We start from the raw sequence: 16,782 nt of genomic DNA, 5'->3' as shown, positions 1-16,782 counted from the left end.
AATAAAATACCTAAAATTTCATCAATTTCAAACCACGTGTAAATAGCATAATATTAAAAGGTAAACAACCGTACTGACATTCAAACTCCAAAGGATATCCGCCATAACGGATGACGTCATAAAAATATTTACATAAAATTTCAAAAAAATTAACTTCGTAGCATTTATTATTTAAAAAAATATCGAACTATGTAAAATTTTTATTAAAAAAGCAAAAATTTAAAGTTTTTATCGGAATTCATTCATGTTTATAAATGTAAAGAGGGCGCTTTTCTAGCGCACTGCTGAATAAAAGAATGCGCGGAGACATATGAAATTGACAGATCGAGAATGTGGAAAGATAAGATAATTTCGCGGGATTTTTTTGTGAAAGGAGCGAGATCGTAGAAAAATACCGAAGGATTAGAAGTAAGCTTTTAAGTATTTTAAAATATTTTTCCGATTACCTATAAAATGTATTAAATTATATTCGATAAATCTTGATTAAATGTCAAATTATAAATAAATAATAGTTTATATTCGACTAAAAGATTTACCTGTCTCGTGTCCTTCGTGTAATTCGTTTAAAGTTATTTTGTTAAGGTGCATGGCCTTGCTTGATTGTTTTAAGTTTGGCATTGTAAGTCACTTTTAGCTGACTTTCGCAATATACAAAGGAAATTTTGTTTATATTTAAGTAAACTTTATTACAACTAAATAGTTTAAGTATTATACACTTCCAAAAAATTTCTATTTAAAAATATGTGTAATATAGAATTTTTTAAAATATTTTCTTATTTAGAGTTAGTTATTTGTAAATTTTATTCATAATTTAATAAATATATTTTCTAAGAAAATCCCATAAACCATTTTTTTTACATGTATAAAAATTTCATTATAGAAGGATTGCATTCTACTGTACAAGAAACAAATTTTTGTCAGTAGGAATTTTGGTTAATGTTACCCTTGGTGCCAAGATGGCGGCTCGTCTCTGATTCTAGCAAGGAAACAGTGGGACGCACATTCTGACCCTAACCTAACCTATTCTAATAATTTGGTTGCTAATAATTATGATAATTTATTAGAATAGGTTAGGTTAGAACATGCGTCCCCACTGTTTCCTTGCTGGAATCAGAGACGAGCCGCCATCTTGGCACCGAGGGTAACATTAACTGGAATGTTAAGTATTTTAAATTTATCTTGTTGAAATTATTAAAGTGATTTTTGTTTCTTTAACAGCTACAGAGGTAACTGGACATATAAATATAAATAAATTTTCAAATTCTCCATATTTTTTATATTTCCAGTTATTACTTCATACTGTACTTATATTTCGTATAACTCTGTGTAATGCTAATTCATCTAGGAATGAACTTAATAGATCAATATTTTATGTAAAATTTAGTTAATACATAATAGCAGTATCATTTGTGATATTCATTATTCTCTTCTTAATTTATTGTATTGAATATAATTTGTATCTAATTTCTAATTGAATATTAAAGCGAGTATAATTTTTTAAATTTTTATTAATAAAATTTACTACTATGTAAAACTATTTTTACCTATTATAACTGAAAATTAAGGTTTGTACTACTGGGAATAAGTATAGAAAAAAAATACAGGATGAAACCAATCATAATTAAAACAACTACATCTAGCAGTTACCTAAAAGTAGCTATGAATCAGAGAGAAATTTGTTAAATAGAAGACTAAACAAAGTTTTTGTAATATATCACTTACTAAAATTTTTACATTAAATTTAACTAATTTTTTTTTTTTACAAGGTTAAATTCTTATGCTTTTTAGTCATCCTGAGAAGTATGCTATATTTTGTATGATTATAAGAGGCTGAAAATGCTTAAATTTTCAGAACGTTAGCGCATGAACTTTGGCAGCACCGGTGACAAGGTTTGCAAGAGAATTAAATGGCTTAAATTTTCATTTTTGTAAAAAGATTTATAGGTATCCCTCAGCTTAATTATTTTGATTTATAACTTGAAGTGCATATTTGGAAAAGAAATTAATTACTAAATGTAGCAGTAACATAGAGATTTAATCTTGTGAGGTAAATGACCCTACTGACCCGCCTTAGGGGTTGACCTTACATAAAAACGTTACGACCCTCGCTTTGCTCACGATCTGTCGGGATGACGCAAGAAAGCCTTTTCGTATGGGGTAGTAGTTTGCTGGACGCAAAGAGATCCACACAGAGACCATATTTACAAACTTTACCGCATTTATTTTAGTAAAGACATGCTTACGGATAAGGTTAAAGGCCATCCAAGTAAAGGATGTACAGCAGTTACTGTAGTTTCTGCGGAGGAAAGTTCCGCTTGTAATGCTGGTCTGCAGAGTGGTCCGCTGAGGTTGTCTTCTGTCCCTCTCCGGTGGTGGTCGAGAGATCCAGAAACGGAAGGTCTCACTGGACTCGAGGCAGGGGGAGTCGTCTCCGTAAGGGAGTCTGGGTGATGGCTTGGTCCGAATTTGTCTCCTGAAAATCGGTCTTCTCTTCTTTTGGAAAGAGTCTGTGTCCGAAGTGACCACAATGCAATCCCAGGTTGTCCGATCTCGCACTCTATACCTCAACCTCCCCATGTCCTTGGGATCTTGGGCTTTTATATCATTTTTACCCAAAATTTCAAGGTTTTGGTTGGTCCGAAAGATGGTCCCCAGTAATTCTGTTGGTCCCTGGTCTGTTGCCAGGGGCATAATTCAGGCCGTGCGGTTGCCGAACATCCCCGACCTCTCCCATCCAGGCCCTTCCCCTCCGGAGTTGGCTCAAGCCCTTTCCCAGATGGCGGTCCCATAAATTTTACCTAATGTGTATTTTTCTGTCCTGGAGAAGATGCAGCTATCTCAGCCGACGCCCCCTCCACAGGAGTGTCAGCAGGTTCCGCTTTGAACTCTCTGTAAGGTGATCGTCCAAAGTTTCCCTGGCGGACGATCCCTCTCTTGTTCTCACAATGTACGATCATGGATCTGTCAATTAGGTCTGGAATGCGACAATTAAGTCGTCTCACACCCCGTTCCTTGGTCATACCGGTCCTATTTACGAAATAAGTCTTCGATTTATTGACTTTAGCTCGGCAGCCGGTTTCCGTCTGGGGGGGGTGTGAAGTCCTGGCCTCACAATCTGGTAATTGTTTGGCTTTAATATTAAAAAAAATACTTCAATACTCATGATGTTATCACTGACCATCTTGAAGATGGACTAGTCTTTCTTCAAGAAAAATATGATTGTTTTCCAGTTTTTAATTTAGGTATATAAAATAGTTAAGAATCTGTAAAGTTATGTCAAATGTCAGTGTATTAAATTAGTGAGTACATTCAAACAAGATGAAACAGTTTATTGAACACTCAACACACTAAAGACAAGGTATTTTAATACAGTTATCCTTCCATTTACATAAGCAGACTTTTCTTATGTAAATGAAAACAAGGTAAATGGGGCCATGGAAAGCTGTTTTAAAATAGCGATCTGTTCCATATTCTTAAATACAATCTTTTACTCTTACTAGGGTAAAAAAGTTTTAACAAAGCTTTTTTAAATGTCTATATAAGAAGTGATTGAACAAAAAACACATTTTTGATTATCATTTATTTCCATATAGTTTGAAAAATTTTTAAATTTTAAATAAATCAATGCTTTAAAGTGAATTTGCATAAATAGACCTTGCAAATGAAGTAAACTGTGCAGACATGTATGATAATTCCATGATAAATGTTCACTTCAGTTCATTTAAATATTCTTTTTACTTGAATAATAAATATGAATATAAGATCAAATTTCAAGAGAGAAGGAACAAGCATGTAATAATTTTAAAAATAATAATTTAAATATCAGGTTTTCAATTAAAGAAATTTGCTATATTAAGATTTGATAATTTGAATGTTTTTTCAAAAGATTAGTCAACTATAAAATTCTACCAAAACAATTTTTCAGAATCATCAAAACATTTTATAATTGGACTATATCAGGGGTGGCCAACAAGTCGATTGCGATCGACCGGTCGATCGCCAAGCCAATTTTGGTCGATCGCTAGCGATGTCTTGACTTGACTTAATGTATTATATTTGTAACCGAACGCAACTGTATGCATGCAGTTATGACTCGACTCATAAGCAATGAGTGCACTTCGTACTGAAACAGTGTATAAACATAGTATGTATTTCACACTTCCCCCTCCCCACTTAGACTATGCCTATGACAAGTCAATCGCGACACATTTTTACGATAAAAAGTAGATCTTATGTGCACAAAAGTTGGCCACCCCTGGACTATATTATATAAACAACAAATAATGTATGAATCATTAAAAAATTAAAATTAACTTGCTATTGGCTCTGTTTTTGGTTATATTTATTAGTATTAGTATATTGTGTACGTTCTTATCTTTGTTATATTTAATCCTATTTCAACATATAACTGCCTGGAAATTAAATTTTTATACTATAAATGAGGTAGGAATATAAATTATTAGTAAAATTACAAATAAAGCTAGATTTACTTTTTATATTGAAAAGGTAAGTTGTTTGAAATGAAATGAATAAATGAATTCCTCTTATTACAATTTTCTAACTTTCAGAACTTTTGTGTAATGTATAATTTTGAAATAAATGGAACTGCTGAGTAAACATCTGTTAGTTTTTTAAAAAAAATATTACATAACTATTTTTTTCGTTTTAAATTAATAGCTTGTTATTAAAGCATTTTAAATTAATAGCTTGTTATTAAAGCATTTTAATATATGAAATTTAGTAAACTTTATATAATACTGATGAAATTAATATAAACATTTGGCACTATTTTTGTAGTTAAACAGACATTAGTAATCAGAATATTTTTAATTATATAGGTAGTTAAGCTTGCGATTTTTTTTTTTTGTATTATTTTTTTTCTTAAATACGTTTAACAAATCTATTTTCTTACTTTTTTAAAGTAAGATATCAAAAATAAAATACAATATCTTCTAAAAATCATCAAGATTTATTGTTTAGTTGGATTTATTTTATGTAATTTTAGAATAAAATGTATACTTGTCTCACATTGAGATGTTTTAAGTGTTTAATTTGAATGTTTTTTATCAGATTGTAAAGGTGAAATTCTCTGGTTCAACTGTGGATTATTAAAGCCACAGTTGAACACTGTTCAGTGTTTTTGCAAACTGTATTGAAATGGCTTTGATAATTTACATAATTTTGTTAAGACAGTTTTAGATGTCTCTTAATGAATTTTAAAATATAGAAAGTGTTGTATATTAAATACCTGAACAGAATAGCATTTTGCAATAATTCTTAGTTGTTTGAAAATTTATTAAAACCATTAAAAGGCATTAAAAGGATATTAAAAGACATTGATTGAGAATAAAGTTCAATTGGCTGATGAAATTATATTGAATTCTTATATTTCAGATGGTTGTTCATTTTGAAGTCAAGCATATATTTAAATATCCAATAGAGTTGGTGACTTATACTCACCTAACAAAGGTATGTGTAAAAAGTATTCTAAAATGACTTTGAAATCTTAAAATGTATTTAATTATATTACTAAAATCTTAGTGCACACATTTTACAAATTCTTAATATTTCTCAGCAAAAATTAATCAAAATATAGTTTAAATATATATTTTTATGTAAAAAAGAGGTGTAATAATATATAATTTATTACAAAAAATTTTTCCATAAGCTTGCATTAAAATTCAATGGCTAATTTTAAAGGTAAGAATTATGGAAATAAGAATTAAATATTGTACATTGGTTATATTTCAAGTAACTATAGTTTTGAAATAATGGAATTATTATATGTAGTGTGTAGTAAAAATTAAATTTCTTTTAATAATTTTACAAATTTTATTTACAATATATTTAAAAAACTTTTTAGTATCCTACAGACAAAGAGAAGAATGTTCTTTCTGTTAAAACTGTAAAGAGGATTATAAGTATGAATATCAAATTATTTATATAATTACTTATACACTATTCATTTTAATTTAATTTTTTCTTTTTTTTTATTAGAAGATGATGGAATAGAATATTGGAATAGAGTAGCATGTTGCAGCAATATTGTGCCTTCTGTGTTAAGGAAAGTAAGTAAATTTTGGATCAGTTTTTATTTTTCCTTACTGAATATGAAAATTTAAATTATCGTCATTTCATTTTTGCAAAACAGATGACAGGCATACTAAGATGAGACTGATAGTCATGCATAATGACTTACTTTAACCAAATAATTGGATTGTTTGTGCTATTATTGTTAAAGAGATGTCCCTTTCTATGGCATGGCAGGTCCTACTGGACAATAGCATTTAATTTTACTATCTGATCTAAATTGGAACCTATGCGCATTTCGAATCTCGTTGTATTTTTCGATATTTGAATGTCTTGGAACACATGTGCATTTGGTGTCCTGAATCGAATACCTTTCAAATAAAGTCTGAAATTTAACAGTCAGCTTGTTACGAATATACATAGAAGCCTGAGGAAGAGCTCAGGAGGGGTGTTGAAAACGTTTGCAATAATAGAACATAAACACTCCGGTTATTTGATTAAAGTAAGTCGATATATATTCAACCCAGTGTGTTGGGAAGTCAAGTGTCATGCATAATTTAGTGTGTCTGTATGTATACATAAATTTATAACTTTTATATACATCTAAAATTAAATGTAATAGCACAAGACGAATTAAAATATTTTGAATTTTTTTTATAAAAAGAGATGTGATTTTCTAAAAGGTTATGTTACATTCTACAAACAACTTTGCATTTCTACATATGTATACAGCTAAACCTCAGTTTTCAAACAATTCATTCTGAAACAAATTTTTTCAAAAAAAAAAAAAAAACAAAAGTTGGATTAATCCATTCCAGACTATCAAACTAAAGCCTTTTTTTTAACCTTTTTAGCTGTATTTCATGCATAAAATGCCTACAAATGCAATGGTAACATCATATATACAATAAATGTTTAATTTGACTGAAGCATTTTTAAACACTAATTCTTGGATGCCATTATGTGAATGTCAATTAATGTGGTTTTTATTAATTTGATCTAAATTCAACTGTAGTGCAAAAATGGAAGTAGTATCGTTCTCACATGTGCATCAAAATCTAATTTAAATAACAATGTCATTGATGATTTGTGTTGAGGTCTAATGATGTGAGGCAATCTCAGCACCACTAACTTCTGAATCAGTAGTCCTGTCATTGACTGATTGGGCCATCAACTTTAACATTGGAAGTATAGGAAGTCAAGTGTCATTGACCATCTGTGGCTGGCTCTTGCTGAGTAGCTTGTTTTGGCAACAGGTGAAATTATGAGTTCAAAATTTTTCTGTGAACTGATTTGTTCAAAAAGTGAGATGTTTGAAAACCGAGATTTGACTGTATATATATTTTAAATATTGAGCATCAAACACAAGACCATGTTATTTATTAAACACTTGGCACTTTTCCACCTTTTATTAGTTGAGACGAGATTTTATTTCACTCGTTTTGGGCATTTCGCCCCTCTTCAGTCAACTAATAAAATAATATACAACATTTGAAATAATATGACACACACCGATAGATAACACAGAAATTAATTTAAAACGTACCGTTAATTCCTTGAACTCAAGGGTGCGTGTGTATATATATTTTTTCTGTTTATTATTAAAAAACCTGATTTTATTATATCTATACACTTATTCTATGAAAATTTTACAAAAATATTTCTCATTCTTTACAAATTTTTCATACAAGATTGTACAGTATCAAAATTTTCATAGTACAATGGACCTTCATTATAGCGCTGCTCACTATACCGCGCACTCGGTTATAGCGCGGGCGATGTTCGCAACGCAATAAGCTCAAACACGTTTTTACAGGTCCGTGCGGCGTTAGTGAGTAGCGCATTTTATTGTTATGCGTATTGAGTAATTGTGTATGTATTGAGTTTTTGCATGTATTTTGAATAGTGTTTAATTATTGTATGCATGATGAGTAAAAGAAAAGCTTACAGTGTGAAAGAAAAGCTTGACATTATTGCTAAAGTAAAGAGGTGAACCGTATTACACCGTGCCGCTCGGTGTAATATGGTTCACCTTATAACGCGGGTGTTGTTTCCCGCCCGACATGTGCATTATATTAGGGGTCCACTGTAATTGTTGTATTATGATTTTTCTGATTTCTGTTATCAAATACAGAAACATACAAATTAACTGGTATCTTACTGAAAGATTTGTGATTGAACAAATGTCAGTTAGGTACACTGAGATGTTATATTAATTGTATATAATATATTACATAAATACATACATACATAGCAATATACAATTGATATATTAATATCAATTAATATTAATTATATATAAATTTTAAAAAATAATTATATAAATAATCATGATTAGTATGAATACATTAATAACTGTTTGTGTAATATATATAATGTATTGACTGATTATATACATAAGATATAAATCGACAGTTTAATCTTATTTTAGATCTAATTTATATTAAAAATTTAAGGCTTCTTTGTCCTAACTCGAAGTAAAAACAAAAGTATCTATCTTTAAATTTTTATTAACAATATAGATGTCTCCTAAGTCTTGAACCATAGGAATTATGTTGATCTTTGTTTCTTTTTTTTTTACAGGTAAAGTATGATGAGTAAGGAGAAATAAGTTTAAATTTGATGGCTGCAGTCAGTGAGAAGTTGTCGGGTTAATAGGCAGTATCCAGATTTCTCGCCAATCACACACAGTAACTGGATGCAGCATGTTAAACTCTTCAGCAAGTTCTTGCTGACTGCAGTCCCCACCATCAAAATTACTAGTTTTATTTTCCTTACTCAGCATCATGTTTTACCTGTAAAAGAATAAACAAAGATCAGCATACCTCCTAATGGTTCCAGATTTATGAGACACACTAAGTAAAAATATTTTACAGTTAAAAGAATTTGAACAAGATCATATTTACATAGAAGAAGAATGTTGGTTAAATAAAAATACTCATGAAATGAATGTTAGGTCTAGGAATTTAACTTGGGAAAAATATGGAAAACTGAAAGAAGAATCCTTGTTTAAAAAATTTCCTGAAAATCCTAAATGGTTTGTAGTCTCTATAATTTTTGTTTTTTATTTTTATATATAAAAAAAATTAATAGCTGCTGTGTATATTTTTAGATTAAAAAATTTTCAAATTCTGTTATATAGGACTCATTTTCATCAGAGGGGCTCTATTGATTTAGGTGGTATTGGTCATATTGGATGGTTAATAGAATGTTTTGCAGAAAAATTTTTCCGACAAAGTATAAAAAAAGTAAGTTGTTTTTCATTATAATCCATGGAAATCTCAATTTGTGAATTATATATAAATTTATATAGTCAAAATTCTTTATTAGTATTCATTTTAATTTTAAGTATGCATTTAACCATTATATAAAAATTATATAAAGATTTAGTCTTTTTTAATATATATTTATTAGAAATATAAACTTTATACACTCATTGGTGAAAAAAGTTATACACCAAAGAGGCAGTGTGGAATCCAATGAAGCTGGATTAGTGTGAAGAGAATGACAATGATAACTGATTACAGTATCATAGAAAAAGAACAACTTCCTGTGGAACAACAGTTCAATTTAAAGAACTCTTTAGTTCCTTGTAGGAATTGAAGTACTCACCAGTGGCCTTCTAATGTTGTCATTCAAAACAGAATCAGGATTTATTGCTAAAGTTGAGATACACGCTGCCAGTCCATAACAGGTGATATTGCAAATAAAGCCAACAAAGTTGGAGTGTTAATGATAGGATACAAAGTTCTGTCTGCAAATTTGCCTCTGTTGCCTGCCATTGATAGGGGGAAAAGATTCAGTTCTGTAATGAGACTTCCATCAGTCTGAATGGTGAACAAAGATGCTATTTCAGCAGTTCTTGTTTCTCATGATCAAGTAGATGATCATCTATTCCAGTTGTTTGTCTAGGGTGTCAACATAGCTGTGTATCCACTGTCCCAACATCTCACATTTGGGTTAAAGACCCAAATGATAAGCAATTTGGCAAGTGGTCATTCAGCCAAATAATGTGCTGGGTTATATAAGGCTATAATATGGCTGCTACCATAATTTTGCAGAATGACTGGCAATGCCACACAAAAACGGGGTTACTGGTATAGTGGTTAAACTGCAACTAAAATATAAAATTAGATCTAATAAAACTAGTTGCTAATTAAATGTTAAAGAAAACATTCTTCCCAGTACAATAAAATAACAACATTGTAATTTGACTGTCTTAAAATAAGAAAGTTTTTGTTTACAAGATGACAAAACAATTTTTAGTAGTAGTATTTAGTCAGTGTGGGTTACACTGACCATCTACCCTGACCTTAAAAATAGCATCTTCCTCTCAAATTTCACAGAAAGCAATGTTAATTGGTGTAAGCTGAGATAATTTATTGAGAGTTTATTAATTTAATGTTTCTTTGTGTTTTTGAATGAAATAATAAAATACACATTAAAAAAACACTTTCAGAATTCCATGAGTATTTTACATCTAGAAAGAAGACAAAATGAAGAAATTAAACACACAATTGTAGTTTTTAATGTAATGCTGACAGTTTCAGTTTTAGAATAAAAACACTTACGTTTTTTTAATGTGCCCTCTAGAGAGGAATATATAACCTCACTTAAACTGGCATGCCTGTTTTTACCATTTGGAAATATCTGATCTCATGGTCTCCCCAGATAGACTGGCATGCTGGTCATTTCACGAAAATACGGTATTTAATAATTATTTAATTATTAAACAACCATATTATAGCTCAATAGTTCAGCAGATCAGCCTTATTCAAAAATCAGGTTGATAGATGTTTATATTTGTGTTTATTATTTCCCATGGAATAGAATCACAACTGTAATCATTTACATATCTATCTGAGACATGTCTGATTACTTTGCATATAGCTAATTCTGCCTGGGTGTGTAACTATTTTTTTGTTAATGTGTGTTTATTTTTTTAAATTTCTGAAAAAATTATTTTTACAATAAGCTTTATGTAATCTATTATCTAATTACAGAGTTTAAGAATAATGGAAGAACTATTATGTGAAAGAATGAATGGCATGCAGACAGGTGGATGAAAAACTGTTTTTAATGAGTTTGTTTGCTGGCATTGAGAGACAAGTTTTACATATTTTGTTTTTTTACAATATATTTATACTTTCTATGACATCTTATACATAAGAAAAAAGTTGACTAATTGGTTTAACGGTTAAACCTTTTAAACCTTTTTATAGATTTTTATAAAAATTTTAAAAATATTTTGGGGTTTTCATTGCAACAAATGAATTGAAAAACAATTTTATGATATGAATGCACATTTTGTACAGATGCAAATCTTCGAAAATCTTTGTAATTTTGCTCTTCTAAAAGGAAAGTTTTTGACTTTCATTTAAATTCCTTGTTTTAATTGACTGACTGATAAACTAATTCAGATCTGAATGGTTCTTGACTTAGTAAGTCGGTATTAATCTTTATCTAAAATGTATTAAATAAATTAAATATCAAATTGTGAAATGAGATTAAATATAAAAATTTTAACAAAATGTTAACAAATTGCATCTTAAAAATATAATTACTATTAAATGTAAGAATTTTTACAATTTTAAATTGAGTGTAAAATATAAGAAATAAATTTTAAAGTATTTTTAAATTTATCTTCAATTATTATAATAACCCTGCAGTGAATGGCCTGGATCTCACAGAACCATGTGACTTTTGCAGTATATTTTAGTTGTGTAATATGAATTGCATACCTATATAAATACATATCTTCCTACTCTGGGTATTACAAATTAGCCTCTACTGTGGCTAGTAGACAATTTGGGTCTGACAGACCCAGGAATTCATTCATGTCAGTATTTTTTTTGTGCTTTGTATACATATGTATTTTTTTTAATTATTTCTTAGCATTAAAACCTATAAATTATGTAATGTGTCTAGTGAACAATTACATTATCATACATGCTTTCAATTTCTGTATGAAGCATTTATATTTTGCTTGCAGTGAACATACTGCTATATTACCTTATTACTTTGACAATGACTTTCCTAAGTTATATCAAAAAAGTTGAGATTATTGAAAGAAAATGCATTTACATGTATTAAAACACCTTCTGTAAGTATAATTGATAACTTTTATAAACTAAACAACATTGTGGAAAAATACATACATGCTTACTTGCATGGATCTAAGACCCAGGCAATTCAATTTTGAGGCCATTTATTGCAGGGATAAAAGCCCACATTTCTGGTCATTTTTGTAGGCACTGTGACTCTGGCACTGTTTAGCATGTTTTTCCTATCACTTTTGATGGGCCACATGTTAGTTAAAGTGTACAATCATTTCAGTAATTATATTGGGTAATTGGATTAATTGACAAACTAGATTGGAAATAGTTTTTAAAATTTTAGCCAAAAAGATAAAGCATTTTTTCTGTTAAATTTTGGTTTCAAAACATTTAATTTTTCTAAGCATTATTTATTACATTAAACTAAATTTGAAATATTTTTAATCTTTTTAAAAATTAATATAAATTTTAATAAATTTATAAATATTAAGCCAAAAAGAATAAACTGTAATCAAGAAGTTAATGAGTAAAAACTGTTTTACTTATATACAAGGTGTATTTTTTTTTATTTACAAAATTTCCATAAAATGTAACTTTCTGAAAAAACTAAATTTGATACAGTAGAACCCTGTTAAATTTCTGAAGAGACTACTGTAAAAAACTAAACTGAGAAAACTTATGCATGAATTTTAAAAAGTAATTTTATTTGTACATTCAGTTTTATTTCAATATCAAGGTAATATAACAGCATATTGTAGTTCAGAATTGTAAGATGCACTGACTGTATTAGTTGTGTCTTGTGTCAATGTATGTCAACAGTTAATAGGGAGTATGGTCGAAACAATAAGACTCCAGAAAAATTAGTTACTACCTCCAGGTGTGCAGGTGTTTGATATACAATATGGTGTATATCTGGAGTTTATTAAAACTGTACTGTTTTTATTATTTACAATTTGTCCCCAACAGAAACTACTTAAGTAGGTAAAATGCCATTGATGGGTCAGTATTTTGTAATTAATTCAGCCCGAATTGCCGGCAGTGCTGCCATGGTGGGAAAGTTTGTCTTTAGACGCTTTTTCGACACATTTCTTATGAGATTTTAACCTTATATTCTAGTAATCGTGGTAATGGTTGCCCCTGTAAATCATACTTGTCCTCTAACAATAGTCGTGCCATTATCTAACACCTTTCAGGAAAAAATTTTCGAATTGAAATAACGTGACTTCCGATTTGCATCGGATGTTCGTATATAGTTAATCGACGCCTCTTATTCCTAAAGTTTCCATATTTACTCTTATCTATATAACTCCGTTTTCGAGATTAAGAAAAGACGGACAGACGACACGGAATTTATAGGTCTGCAATTCTTTCAAATTGCAGTCCTGTAAAAACTTTTAATTGAAAATACTAATAAATATAATTCGACTTCTTGTTAAAAGCCAAATGAACATTGTTTTTATACAAAAAAAGTTATTTACGTTTCATACATATGACAATAAAAATAATACAGCAGCAACTCCGAACTTGATGTGACGGGGCTTTTGGATAATCTAAAAACTCGTTTTTGTGTTTTGGATACATCGAGACTGTGCATTTAAAGTTTTATGAATTATAAATAATATACACTAATTGTATTACAGTAAAGTAAATTTACTCAAATCCTAACACAATGTTACCTACATGACCTAATTTCGCGGCGATGCAATCGACAGATAACACTACTTTCCAGTTACATCGAGAGTGGTTTCTATGTATTATATTCTATGAAATGTACCGTACAATACTACATGGTCTATATATATGTCTTAACTGTTTCAGATAATCTTTCTATTGTAATTAGAAAAAAATTGGGCAACTTATTTTTGTCTGCTTGAAATAAGGTTTCTTGACTTTCTATTATGCTATTAATACGAAGATTTTAATCTTGTGGTTTCTTCCTTCTATTCCACTGCTGACTACTAGAAGTGACCCGTGTGGCATAGACCCCTTAACCTTACGTTATGTCGTCATTAGGTTAGGTTAATGAACCTTATAAGAAGAATGAGCAAACACCTTATTGTAAAGAAATTTAATGTTTTTACTTTGTTTTGTAAAATTGTTTTATTTAAAATGTGTTGGGACGGGGAAGGAAAGAACATTGATCCACGACGTTATTTGGGTTATCGGGTAGATTAAACAGGTTCGCGGAAATTTGTAATAATATACTTTTTTAATATATGCGGAAATAAGAAAAATATTTATAGTTTTAGCATTTTGGAGAAAAGGAACTCACTACAGATGATTTAAATAAATCTTTTCTTTAAATTTGAACCAGTCGCAAGTAAAATTAACAGTGTCGCGCTAGTAGAACATATTTAAATTGTAAAATGTCAATCGTAAAATAAAACAATGTGGCAAATAAAATTATATAATGTGAAACCCTTCCTGTTTGGAATCATATGAACCGGTATTTACAACTCGTTAGAAAAAAGAAATTGCGAAATTACCATAACAGAGACACTTAAATAGGGAAATACAAATAAATTTATTTGCTTCTTTAACTTAACAACGATTATGTTACAGCAAATATTTTTCTCGATACTACTAGTTGTTTCACAACTAGTTGTATCGAGAAAAATATTTGCTTCTTGCTTTTATTGGCTATATTGGATAAATTTGTAATAAATGAAATGATTCTTGGGAATTCAGTTTTCTGAAATTTAAAAATACTGTAGTCTTACTCTTTTCCCAGCATATAAAAATTTTATCAGTACAGTAAGACCTCGCTTAACGCGGGGGATGCGTTAAGCGTTAAACGAGGTCATTTTTACAGAGTAAATAGGATATGGGAACACGCGACCAAAAATAAACAAATTTTACTTTATATTAATTTGTATAATAATATAACTTAAAAATATGTTAAATAACTCATTACATTTCGGTATGCATGTGTTTTTGTGATGGTCCTGACTTTCCTGAAATTCTTGTTTTTTTTTTTATTTATTTTTTTGTAATAAAGTCGTGAAGTTTCATTTGTCGCTTTTTTTTTCCTTAAGCAAATGTCGATAGCAGAAGATCTCACCCAAAATGCCTCGTTTTGCTTTTGCACTCCTTTCAAAATCTGGATTATTCGCTACAGTTTGATCAATGATTTCGGTTATCGTTACCAAAAGCTTACTAATGAAATCTGTAGAGAAATTTTTTGGGTTCTTCGTTTTCAGAATTTCTATTTTCCAGTTCTACACGAATTCCTTGTTCTGCCAGTTCTTGAAGGTCGTCGTTGGCAAGGATCTCACTAGAAACCTGCAGTAACTCCTCAATATCCTGCTCGTCTACATCTCCTAGTCCTGCTGTATCGATTAGGTTGAGTTTGGTCAACCTAACGATACAGCGAATAGGGTCTTCTCGTTGAGAATTCTTGGATACCTTCAGCCATAACTTATTCCACACTCCGTTCGTGCATTTGTCAGTTAATTCTTGCCAAGCGAAGTCGACATTTCCTACGGCATCCATGATGTTAAATTTTTTCCAAAATTGCACCAAACCAACATAGATTTGAAAAAAGTCACCTTGCCGCGATAATTTAAATCAGCGTAAATTTTGAGCTTTTTTTTTTTTTTTTTTTTTTTGCTTCGAGCAGATCGCGTTATATCGAATCAGCGTTAAGCGGGGTCTTACTGTATTAGATTACATTACATAGCAGCAGAAGTTTTTAGATAATATCATATGCTTCTTACACAAATTTAAGTTTTTAATCTGAAAGTCAACTTGTTTCAAAATAACTTATATAACGCAGTATATTCATAAGACGGCCGGATGGCCGAGCGGTAAAGGTGGCAGCCTACCGCTCTGGGGGACCCGGGATCGAATCCGAACGGGTCGAATAATCCCCAGGAATTTTTCGGGGGGTGGTCCGTTCGGATATGTCTGGCCCCGTCCCTCACCACCCGGTCGCCCCATTGTGGGCCTGGCCGAACCCATAATGGGCCTACTAATAGAGGCCCTCTTAGTGCCCACAGGGCGGAAAGAGTTAAAAAAAAAAAAAACTTATATAACGCAGTATATTCATAAGTACAATAACAAGTAAATATGACGTTTCTTCTAAATACTTAATGGTTTATTTTCAAAATTATTGTAAACTTTATTTAAATAATATATTTAAAAATAATGATTTCATTCACAACATTGGCTATATTGTACTTTTTTATTTCATTCACTATTTAGGTTAATCCAGTTTTTCTATCTGTTAGAATAGTATAGTACTGTTTTCGTCGTCGTCTGTTAATAACTTAGTGAATAATTTTCATTATTTTTTTTACACTTTGCTATTAACGAACGCACTCTGTGTCTTTAAGGCAGTCACTTCGCATCTCCGCCATCATGGCCGTGCGCTGCTGTTTGTAAACATTTTGAAACGACTGTTAAAAAAAAAAAATAAAAATAAAAATAAAATTGACGCTCGTACCTATCCATCACGATACTATCGTTTAAAAATGTGTAAAATTTAACCGTCAAATGGATTGTCTTACTGACAGAGCATTCAAGTTAGCCACGAAAAAATTCGAGATTTCACAACAACTAGATTTTTATTCATTAAATCACGTAATGGACACCGAAACAAGCTATCCGAGCTATGGAGAACGCCATGTTGCTTTCCACAGTAAACTACTACTACGAGCGGCCGTTTTTACCGTCCAACAGCGCGGACTCCGGCCAG

General features: G+C 30.4%; 2 protein-coding genes across 3 annotated transcripts in view; both read left to right on the top strand.

Annotated features, from left to right (window-relative positions):
* The window catches only part of LOC136988000 (rho GTPase-activating protein 20-like), a 90,759-nt gene that overhangs the window by 58,241 nt on the left and 15,736 nt on the right, over positions 1 to 16,782 (top strand). The gene's annotated exons all lie outside the window — the stretch shown is intronic.
* LOC136988003 (PRELI domain-containing protein 2-like) lies at positions 319 to 11,170 on the top strand. Of its 2 annotated transcripts, none has more exons than XM_067285772.1 (7): positions 319 to 408; positions 5,395 to 5,469; positions 5,864 to 5,921; positions 5,998 to 6,068; positions 8,907 to 9,067; positions 9,173 to 9,278; positions 11,034 to 11,170. In XM_067285772.1, the coding sequence occupies exons 2-7, from the start codon at positions 5,395 to 5,397 to the stop codon at positions 11,094 to 11,096; spliced, it is 534 nt and encodes a 177-aa protein (XP_067141873.1). In that variant the 5' UTR covers positions 319 to 408; the 3' UTR covers positions 11,097 to 11,170. The 2 variants fall into 2 exon arrangements, with proteins under 2 accessions (XP_067141873.1, XP_067141874.1); XM_067285773.1 differs by lacking the exon at positions 319 to 408 and adding an exon at positions 603 to 619.

This window comes from Centruroides vittatus, unplaced genomic scaffold (genome assembly GCF_030686945.1).
Source record: "Centruroides vittatus isolate TY-2023 unplaced genomic scaffold, ASM3068694v2 scaffold_2979, whole genome shotgun sequence".
Classification (NCBI taxonomy): Eukaryota; Metazoa; Arthropoda; class Arachnida; order Scorpiones; family Buthidae; genus Centruroides; species Centruroides vittatus.
Note: the sequence above shows the minus strand (reverse complement) of the source record. Positions and strands in the feature narration are given on the sequence as shown.

Bases quoted from the DNA above. Each gene is read 5' to 3' on its own strand.
- LOC136988003 (XM_067285772.1), top strand. From the start codon at position 5,395: ATGGTTGTTCATTTTGAAGTCAAGCATATATTTAAATATCCAATAGAG. The intron at 6,069-8,906 runs GTAAGTAAATTT...AATATTTTACAG, and splicing joins TGCCTTCTGTGTTAAGGAAA to TTAAAAGAATTTGAACAAGA. The intron at 9,279-11,033 runs GTAAGTTGTTTT...ATCTAATTACAG, and splicing joins TCCGACAAAGTATAAAAAAA to AGTTTAAGAATAATGGAAGA.